This window comes from Saimiri boliviensis, chromosome 3 (assembly GCF_048565385.1).
Source record: "Saimiri boliviensis isolate mSaiBol1 chromosome 3, mSaiBol1.pri, whole genome shotgun sequence".
Classification (NCBI taxonomy): domain Eukaryota; kingdom Metazoa; phylum Chordata; class Mammalia; order Primates; family Cebidae; genus Saimiri; species Saimiri boliviensis.
In genome coordinates, this window is record NC_133451.1 from 150,156,668 (window position 1) to 150,167,678 (window position 11,011).

The following is an 11,011-nucleotide window of genomic DNA, read 5'->3' on the forward strand; positions in this document are numbered from 1 at the left end:
GCATCCAGTGGGAGCTGTCACAAAATATGTGTTTATTTAGATTTAAGGCTGAGCACAATGGCTCTCACCTGTAATCCCAGCACTTTGGGAGGCTGAGGCACGCAGATCACTTGAGGTCAGGAGTTCAAGACCAGCCTGGTGAAATCCTGTCTCTACCGCAAATACAAAAATTAGCTGGCTGTGGTGTTGCATGCCTGTAGTCCCAGCTTCTCAGAGGCTGAGGCAAGAGAATTGCTTGAATCCGGGAGGTAGAGGCTGTAGTGAGCCGAGATCCTACCACTGCACTCCAGCCTGGGTGACAGAGTGAGACTCAGTCTCAAGAAAAAAATAAAAAAAGATTTAAAAGGAGATGAAGGCTGGGCGTGGTGGCTCAAGCCTATAATTCCAGCACTTTGGGAGGTCAAGGCAGGCACATCACCTGAGGTAGGGAGTTCGAGACCAGCCTGACCAACATGGAGAAACCCTGTCTCTACTTAAAAATACAAAATTAACTGGGCATAGTGGCATATGCGTGTAAGCTCAACTACTTGGGAGGCTGAGGCAGAATTGCTTGAACCCGGGAGGCAGAGGTTTTGGTGAGCCAAGATTGTGCCATTGCACTCCGGCCTGGGCAACAAGAGTGAAACTCCGTCTCAAAAACTAAATAAATAAATAAAAGAAGATGGAAAAGATCATGAAAAGCAGGGGTCATATATGAAACCAGGATATGACATGATATAAATGAGGAAATACTTTGCCAATTTAATACTAATTTTGTTTATTTCTGTGAAAGCTCTTAATGACCATTTAAAAATTACAAGGCAGGGTGTGCTGGCTCACGCTTGTAACTCCAGCACTTTGGGAGGCTGAGGCAGGATGATCGCTTGAGCTCAGGAGTTCAAGACCAGCCTGGGAAACATAGTGAGACCTCATCTGGAGGAATAAAAACAATTAGCCAAGTATGGCGGCATACACCTGTAGTCCTGGCTACTCAGGAGGCTAAGGCAGGATGATCGATTAAACCCTGGGAGGCTACAGTGAGCCGTAATTGTGGTACTGCATTCCAGCCTGGGTGACAGAGTGAGACCCTGTGCCAAAGGAAAAAAAAAATACGTTTAACCGTTCTGTCTGTGCTTACTACCATAAGGGAGAGAGTGTAAAATAAGAGTATCATTATTTATATTTTTGTGGTTAAGAACATTTGGGATATACAAATTTAGGTTATTTTTTAATATCAACCCCTCTTTTTATTTTGAGAGCTTTTAGTATACTAATATGCATTGTGGATCCTGCTATCTTCCAAGAGAAGATAGCATATGATGTTCTAAAGGTTAATGTGACTATAGAACTCATTTTTCTACAGAAGAAATTTATCAAGGAACATAATTTTGGACGTGCTGCTTTATGAGAAAGTAAATTAAGCCTTTTTGCACTAAGTTTTCTACTAAGCTGGGCTTTTGTGTTAGAATTTAGGAGATGCTGAAGGTGTTAGTTTTATTACTTTCTGATTCATACATATAAATATTATTTAGATTGAATAATTAAGCTGTATTCTAACAGAGACCAGCGAACTTTCTGTTTTAAATTTTTGTTAAAACAGACTTCTGGATTAGAATTGCCAGAATTAGCTGGGCACAGTGGCTCACATCTGTAATCCAGCACTTTGGAAGGCTGAGGTGGACTGATCACTTGAGGTCAGGAGTTTGAGACCAGCCTGACCAACATGGAGAAACCCCATCTCTACTAATAATACAAAATTAGCCGGGCATGGTGGTACATGCCTGTAATCCCAGCTATACTCAGTAGGTTGAGGCAGGAGAATCTCTTGAACCCAGAAGGCGGAGGTTGCCGTGAGCCAAGATTGTGCCATTGCACTCCAGCCTGGGCAACAAGAGCGAAACTCTGTCTCCCAAAAAAAAAAAAAAAAAAAAAAAAAAAAGAAATACTAGAATTAAATACTAAAATATATGCATTTTGAAATACAAATGTTAAGATGCTTTAATTAGCTCTTTAATTAATCTAACTAATGCTTCCTAATGAAGAATAGAGTGACATCAGAAGTCTCAGATGTGGAACAATCACCAAATCAGTAATAGTATATTTGATCTTAAAATACGGCCAAGTGCCATGGCTTATGTCTTTAATCCCAGCACTTTGGGAGGCCAAGGCAGGCAGATTGCCTGAGCTCAGGAGTTCAAGGCCAGCCTGGGCAACATGGTAAAAACCCATCTCTACAGAAAATAGAAAAGTTAGCCAGGCATGGTGGTGTATACCTGTAGTCCCAGCTACTTGAGGGGCAGAGGCAGTAGCATTGCTTGAGCCCCGGAGGTGGAGACTATAGTGAGCCGTGTTTGTGCCACTGCACTCCTCCAGTCTGGGTGACTTAAAAAGTATAGGCCAGGCACAGTGGCTCAGGCCTGTAATCCCGGCACTTTGAGAGGCCAAGGCGGGTGGATCATGAGGTCAAGAGATCGAGACCATCTGGCCAACACAGTGAAACCCCATCTCTACTAAAAATACAAAAATTAGCTGGGCATGGTGGCTTGTGCCTGTAGTCCCAGCTACTTGGGAGGTAGAGGCAGGAGAATTGCTTGAACCTGGGAGGTGGAGGTTGTGGGGAGCCAAGATCACACTATTGCACTACTGGCAGATAGAGATTCCATGTTAAAAAAAAAAGGGGTGTGTGTGTGTGTGTGTGTATTTGATCTTAAAATTCAACATAAATATTCCCAATTTATTTCTTGAGGCTGCCTCTCACCTGCCAGTGTTCATCCATCTGTGCTGAGGATCCAGTATAACTCATTTCAGGCTTAATCCTCTTTAGCGTAGAAAAGTATATAGCCCTTTTTTTTTTTGTATTCCTTGTGGATGCTGGTCTGTCTGAGGGAGGCTTATGGCAAAAATGAGGAGGAACAAAAGCGAAGGGCACAAACATTTATTAGACATATAAAATAATCACTTAGAAGTTTTTTACCCTTGTAACGTATTTGTGGAAGTGGGGAAATTGAAACTCCTATGCTTAAATTCTGGTGCATTAACTTATACAGAGCAGTTGAGAGTGATATTTTTTACTTTTCCTCATTTGAGTTCAAAGGGCTTCGCAGATTATCAGATCTTCTACAATAAATTGCTAAAGCTGTTTGTAACAATCCTGTAGAACAGAAAAATAAGTTCTCACTAGAATTTGTTTCTATTGCTACATTAACATAAAAGATTAGCAAATCAAGGCTCTGACCAATGTATATGGCAATCAAGGCTCTGCCAATGTATATGACAGTGATTACTGCTAACTGCTATAATCCAAAATACAGAAGTGTTTTAAATACTCCTTTTAGAAGCAGCTTTTCATACACAGAGTATATTCATCTACAAATTAGTGTCCATTTAAATGAATAATGTGTAATCAGAAAGTCTGCTAATCATGCCTCTCGTATTTTTCTTGTTTTCAACGTATGGTTTCAATATCTTATTTTTTCAGTTGGCCGTAAACCAAAGACCCAGCAATCACCAATTTCCAATGGGTCTCCTGAGTTAGGTATAAAGAAGAAACCGAGAGAAGGAAAAGGTAATTCGGGGAGGGTTGCTTTGGAAGTGAAATGATTTTTTTTTTTTCAGTTAGGTGACATTTTTACATTTGTAAGAAAATTATTTCTAGTACATGCACATAGGAGAACGCTGTCATAGGTAATAGTTCTTACTAAGGGATGTATCAGTATCACATGGGGAACTTTTTCAAAATACCTATGCCCAGTTCCTACCCTACAGAGATTCTGTAGCCATAGTAGTATCATGGGGGATATAGGAACTTTTAGAAAAAGTCCTAAGGATGTCTGATAGATATCCTCCTTAAGAACCATTGACTCGGCCGGGCATGGTGGCTCACGCCTGTAATCCAAGCACTTTGGAGGCCAAGGTGGGCGGATCACCTGAGGTCGGGAGTTCAAGACCAGCCTCACCAACATGGTGAAACCCCGTCTTTAAAAAAATAAATAAAATAAAAGAACCATTGACTTAGGGGATGTATGTATGTACAGTAGCACTCATCCTTAATTATAGCCACCTATAATTTAAAAGAGTTTGCAATTAAGCCTTGTTTCTAATAGGTAATTTCTTTCTTTATTATTTTTTTGAGAGAGAATCTTGCTCTGTCTGGTGCCCAGGCTGGGTTGTGGTGGTGTGATCATGGCTTACTGTAGCCTTGACCTCCTGGGTTTAAGCTATCTTCCCACCTCAGCCTTCTGAGTTGCTAGGACCACAGGCACATGCCACCACATCTGGTAATTTTTTTTTATTATTTAATTTTTTTTGTAGAAATGAGGTCTCACTGTGTCACCTAGGCAGGTCTGTAAACTCCTAAGCTCAAGTGATCCTTCTGCCTCCACCTCTGAAAGTGCTGGGACTACCAACGTGAGCCACTGCACCCAGTCTGATACATAATTTCTTAACTGTTTAGAAACAATGCAAAAATTGAAGACGAGCTAAATTTAATTTTCCAGTTAACAAATTTCAGTCACGTCAGTCACAATTCAGAATAAAACTATGGTTTTGCTTATTTACTTGTTTTTACAGACAGGGCTGGAGTGCAGTGGTAGGACCGTAGCTCACTACAGCCTTGTACTACTTCAGTTATAGCCTGCCAAGTAGCTGGGACTACATGCACACACCCCACTACCTCCAGCTAATTTTTTTTTTAAGAGATGAAGTCTCATGCTTTGTTGCCCAGGCAGGTCTCAAACTCCTGGCTTCAAGAGATCTTCTCGCCTCACACTCCCAAAGTGCTGAGATTACAAGCATGAACCACTGTCCCTTGCCTATTTTTGTTTTAGAATTTGTATGTCCTCATTAAAAATAAAAATAGTGCCAAACCTCCCCCATTCTGTGCTTTCTTAATTTGTTGAGTAAGATGATTTCAAGTAATATTTCTTTTTAAAATTATTTTTATTACTTTCTTGTTATTCTTTTTTTTTTTTTCTTTTAGAAGAAAGGTTGAGGGTTTTTTTTATTTTTTAAAATATTTTAAAATCTTTTGTAGAAACAGGTTGTCCCTGTTTTGCCCAGGCTGGTCCCAAACTCCTGGCCTTAAGCAGTCCTCCCACCTCGGCCTCCCAAAGTGTTGGGATTATAGGCATGAGCCACTGCACCTGGCCTTTAATTTTCTTTTCACTCAGATTCTGACAGATAAAGTACCGTTTCAGTAGTGGTTTTAGATGTGTTCTGTCTGTTAATCTGATAACCAAAAATTTATTACTTCCATGAGTAAGTGTTTTCAGACCAGTAGTCAATAGTTGGATAAATTTTGCATTAATACATTTAAATCTATTCTGTTCTTATCAGGTGGTTTGACTTAATAATTTTAAATAATTAAAACAGAAGTTAAGTCTAGTTTAAAAAAAAAAAATTGTCCCCAGTAAGCCTACCAAGAAATTTGGTATTTAGTTAGACAAAAAAAAAAAAAGTTACACTGAACACTTATTCAAGAACTGGTGACCCAGTTTGGGAGAGGCTAAGGATACTTTTCTTATTTCCTTGTTTGTCTTGGTTGTTTTACACTTCTAACATCTTAGGTTTTACCTTTTAATTTATATTGAAGACTTTAAAAGTTAACATAGTAGCAGTAAACATTAGAAAACTAAACTGTAAATATACAGTTATTACTCTTGTCTTTTAAATAATTCTTTTCCTCAGTGGTATCTCTTATACCCAGATCTTGTGCTTAACACTGGAGAAAAACTTTGTGACCAATTTTTACCAGTTAAAACCACATCTCATTACCATTTCAGTCTTGTAATAAATTTGAGGCAGTATGTTATAATGTAATACAATAACTAAAGCTGTAACTGTCAAACCTGTATTCAAAATCCAGCCAGTGTTTTTTTCTTCTGCAAAATTATGATAATAATGTTTGTCATAGGCAAATTCCTTATTACCTGGTCAGGAAAGCTTCTCTTTCTGAATCCTCCTATTTTCTTTAAAACCAGATACAGAATTTTTAATTAAAAAAAAATTTTTTTTTTTTTTTAGAGACAGGGTGTCACTGTGTCACCCAGGCTGGAATACAGTGACATGATCACAACTCACTGCAGCCTCAACCTTCCAGGCTAAAGTATTCTCCTGTTTCAGCCTTCTAAGTAGCTGGGACCACAGGCACACACAACCATGCCTGGCCAATTTTTCAATTTTTTTGTAGAGATGGGTCTCCCTATGTTGCCTAGGCTTTAATTCCTAGGCCCAAGTGATCCTCCAACCTTGGCCTCCTTAGAATTGTTCATTTTAACTTGGGGATGAAAACATGGGTGCATTGAGTATTTAAAGATAATCTGAGGGGTGTTGATGAGTCTAATAATTAATTCAAAACATGGAAACATTTAGATATCTTATGTACAAGGCACTGTCTATGTTATATAAAAATTTCTTCTAGAATAAGATCTTTGCTTACCTTTACTACTACTATGTGAACAAAGTAAAAATGCCGCAGCTACACATTTTGATGTGATTATACATGGTTTGTTTTAACAGTTTTTAGGTAGTGATACTGGTGTAATAAATAGGGTCCCAGAGATACAAATGTAACATTGTAAAGTTGAAAGTCAGCTTTTTCAGGTTAGTAGATGCATAATGGGCTCAACTTTAGGTTAGTAGATACATAATGGGCTCAACTCTGCATTATTAATGAATTTACTGAATTTTCAGGGAAAGGCACAATTAAAGTGAACATGCCAGAGAAAAAGTGTCAGTATTTTGATTGAAGGTGTTGGGGTAGCTATAGCTTGTTTTGGAAGCTTCCCAACATAACCTGTATCTTAGATCTGGGTTTAAGTATAGTAAATGAATAGTACATGGGATCCAACAGATGATCTCCCTTTTTCTTCTCAGGACTCTTTTCTGTTCTTTTTGTTTGAGATGGAATCTCACTCTGTTACCCAGGCTCAAGTGCAGTGACACGATCTCACTGCAACCTCCGCCTCCCAGGTTCAAGCGATTCTCCCACCTCTGCCTCCCGAGTAGCTGGGATTACAGGCACCTGCCATCATGCCTGGCTAATTTTTGTATTTTTGTAGAGATGTGCTTTCACCATATTGACCAGGCTGGTCATGGACTCCTGATCTCAGGTGATCTGGTTACTTCAGCTTTCCAAAGGGCTGGGATTACAGGTGTGAGCCACTGCGCCCGGCCTTCTGTTCTTCTGTCAATAAGAACCTTGGCATCTAGAGGTTATGAAGGGAATAAAGTAAAAGCAACCTGAAAAGCCTCTTCTTCTCATGACCACTGCCCGCTACTCTTCCCTCCTTAATAAGGGGAGAAAAGGTGTGATACTTTCTTTTTTGGGGGATTAAGTTTTTTATTTTACTTGCCCAGATTCCTTTTTGTTCTTTTATGCAAATCCTAGCCATCTTCTAAGACTTCATGATGTCCTACTAGTCCACTTTATTATCACTCCTGGAATCCTATAGACATTATTTTCTATGATTATTTGGGATACAATTAATTATGCATTGCTTTGTAATAGACGTTATATTGTTTCAAATTGTGATTTATTTCTTGTATTGTTGTTTAACTTGTCATCTGCTTTCTTTGATCTTCTCAACTAAATTATAAATTCCTTGAGGCAGGAACCAGCTTTTAAATTCATCTCTATATTCTTAAGCATAGTATGTGATGAATAAGCATTTTCTTCTGCAGAAATATTCTAATATTTCCTCATTTAAAAACTTTACTAGTAGTGTGATCCAGAGCTGATGTTATAGTTAACATATGATGAATACTTGACTAGTTCTAAGGAATTACCATATTTTTCCATTTTAGGACCTCATATTTTAAGACTGATGTACAATGTCTTAAAAACTTAAGTTATATATATAAGTATATGTAATGAAATCCTTTGAATATATTACTTATCTTCAGTCTGCTGGGTATACTCAGTAGAAAATGATTAGAAATTTTAAAAAAAATCTGTTTTTAGAGGCAGTAATGTTCTCCCCCTCCCCCCCGCCCCCGAGATAGTGTCTCACTCTCCTGCCCAGGCTGGAGTACAGTGGTACAATCTCGGCTCACTGTAACCTCCACATCTCAGGTTCAAGTGATTCTTGTGCCTCAGCCTCCCAAGTAACTGGGATTACAGGTGCGTACCACCATGTCCAGCTAATTTTTGTATTTTTAGTAGAGACGGGATTTTACCATGTTGGCCAGGCTGGTCTCAACTCTTGACCTCAGGTGATCCACCCACCTCACCCTCCCAAAGTGCTAGGATTACAGGCCTGAGCCTTGATAACAAGTCTTAATTGACTGCAATGATATGAAAATGCTTAAGGGGTTGAGGGTAGTTTGTACTTACAGTACATATACCTCAGAGTTCATGCCTGTAGGTGAATCAGAGAAAAGTAAGTTTCTTAAAAAAAGATCTAGGCCTGATGCCTAAAAGTTTTGCACATTTAATTGCATTTTGCAAGTACCTTTTGATGAATTTGGATCATGGAAATTAGGTTGATCATATGATAAAGGTGTAAATAAATGTATTTTTTTCAGAGTTTAAATCCATACGAACTAATAAATTTGATTATATTTAATTCAGCTTAATTTTACCTAAACAATTTGCCTTTGCCTTTACTGAACTCAAAATCTAGGATAGGGTAATATGTAATAGTACAAAATCCAGGAACCTGTATTTTAGCATCATAACTGTAAGCATACACAGGGGATACCATTTTAAAAAAATAGAAACAGGCCAGACGTGGTGGATCATGCCTGTAATTCCAGCGCTTTGGAAGGACAAGACAGTCAGATCACGAGATCAGGAGTTCAAGACCAGCCTGGCTAACATAGTGAAACACCGTCTCTACTAAAAATACAAAAATTATTTGGGTGTGGTAGCAGGCATGTGCCTGTAATCCCAGCTACTCAGAAGGCCGAGGAAGGAGAAGTGCTTGAACCCAGAAGGCGGAGGTTGCAGTGAGCCAAGATCATGCCACTGCACTCCAGCCTAGGCAACAGGGCAAGACTTTGTCTCAAAAAAAAAAAAAAAAAGGTGGAAACAAATATATTCAGCATTTTTATGTTACAATGAAGCACACTTTATTTACTTTTAATTATGTATTTAATTATGTTAATGAATTTTTAAAAAATGTCTATCTTTGTTTTTAAAGGAAACACAACCTATTTGTGGGAGTTTCTTTTAGATCTACTTCAAGATAAAAATACTTGTCCCCGGTATATTAAATGGACTCAGAGAGAAAAAGGCATATTCAAGCTGGTGGATTCGAAGGCTGTCTCTAAGCTTTGGGGAAAGCATAAGAACAAACCGGACATGAACTATGAAACCATGGGACGAGCTTTGAGGTAAAAATGCAGATGAGTTAGTATTCAAACAAAACGTGTATTATCTGTTAGCTGTTTAAAATCCTTTACAAAATCCTTTACAACTTTTAACCTTGGTGGATATTCTAGAGGAACTTCGTAGATTTGGAAGTAGGTGGGGAGAGAGGAGTTTGGGCTAGATTCTTATAATTTTAACATCATTGGAAAATTCATTTTTGCAGGAAATGTGCTTTTGCTCTTAGGACTGTTTCTTAATAGAAATTGCGAAGTTGTAGGCTTAAAAAAAAAATTAAACCTAAACAAGTTGCAGTTCCTAAAGTTAATTGGTTTTTTAGCTTTTAGGAGTTTGTTATAAATGGATTTATCTTGACACAAAAATTTATCTTAAGTTTTATCAGTTTGGCTGGGCGTGGTGGCTCACAGCTGTAATCCCAGAACTTTGGGAGGCTGTGGCGGGTAGATCACTTGAGGTCAGGAGTTTGAAACCAGCCTGGCCAACATGGTGAAACCCTGTGTCTACTAAAAATACAAAAGTTAGCCTGGCATGGTGGTGCTCGCCTGTAATCCCAGCTACTTGAGAGGCTGAGGTGAGAGAACTGCTTGAACCTAGGAAGCAGAGGTTGCAGTAAGCCAAGATTGTGCCATTGCACTCCAGCCTGGGCGACAGAGACTACCCCCCACCCCCCCAAAAAAATGATCAGTTTGAGAAACCCACAAAATTCTTTCATTCTAAAGTATATGGCTTCTTCTAATTAAGGATGTTTTTAAGTGAACATGTGGCTTATGTGACAATATTTGCCTATCTCTACTAAGTAAGTGTGGCTTAGGTAATTTTTCTAGTAACATCATTTTGTTTTTACAACCTATGTAAATCAGAAAAGAATTTACACCAGCGTCAGTATAGTAAAATATTCTATGGTAAGATAAATTATTTCCTTTAAGAAAAAGAAGGAACTTTCAGCTACTTTATATATCTTAAGTTTGTAGGACCTTGACACTGGGTTCTAACTTCATTCCTACTCTAAATTTGTAACCTTTTGAGCAGTCCAGGCAGTAAGAGCTTCTTTTTTTCCTCATCTGTTATTAGAGATAAGGGAATGTTTCTGTTAGTATCTACTGTACATGGTCTTTTTGCTGGGGGTGGAGTGGGGTGGAGAGGTAATATACCTGATTCATTTAGTACATTTTCACCTTACAGATACTACTACCAAAGGGGAATTCTTGCAAAGGTTGAAGGACAGAGGCTTGTATATCAGTTCAAGGATATGCCCAAAAACATAGTGGTCATAGATGATGACAAAAGTGAAACCTGTAATGAAGATTTAGCAGGAGCTACTGATGAAAAGTCATTAGAACGAGTGTCACTGTCTGCAGAAAGTCTCCTGAAAGCAGCATCCTCTGTTCGTGGTGGAAAAAATTCATCTTCTATAAACTGCTCCAGAGCAGAGAAGGGTGTAGCCAGAGTTGTGAATATCACTTCCTCTGGTCACGATGCTTCATCCAGGTCTCCTACTACCACTGCATCTGTATCAGCAACAGCAGCTCCAAGGTAAGTGAGGCAAACCATTAGTTGTAATGTATTTACTTTTTTTGTTGTTTGTTTTTGAGACGGAGTCTTGTTCTGTCACCCAGGCTGGAGTGCAATGACTTTTTAAATAATCTCCTTGGTGAAAATGAAATGTCTCTTTGCTTAATATTAGTGTTCTAAGAACACAGTGTT

At 38.6% G+C, this 11,011-nt stretch overlaps 1 protein-coding gene across 16 annotated transcripts in view; it reads left to right on the top strand.

Moving 5' to 3' along the window:
- Positions 1-11,011, top strand: part of ELF2 (E74 like ETS transcription factor 2) — a 144,336-nt gene that overhangs the window by 115,542 nt on the left and 17,783 nt on the right. For 12 of the 16 annotated variants that reach the window (XR_012517005.1, XM_074396901.1, XM_039479050.2 and 9 more), the window contains 3 exons: positions 3,458-3,544; positions 9,120-9,312; positions 10,490-10,840. Coding sequence is in view for 15 of the 16 variants with exons in the window: in XM_074396901.1 (XP_074253002.1) it covers positions 3,458-3,544; positions 9,120-9,312; positions 10,490-10,840 (631 nt within the window). In the remaining variant the exon portion in view is untranslated. The remainder of the gene's footprint in view (positions 1-3,457; positions 3,545-9,119; positions 9,313-10,489; positions 10,841-11,011) is intronic. The other 4 variants (XM_039479053.2, XM_039479054.2, XM_039479058.2 and 1 more) reach the window with 1 other exon arrangement.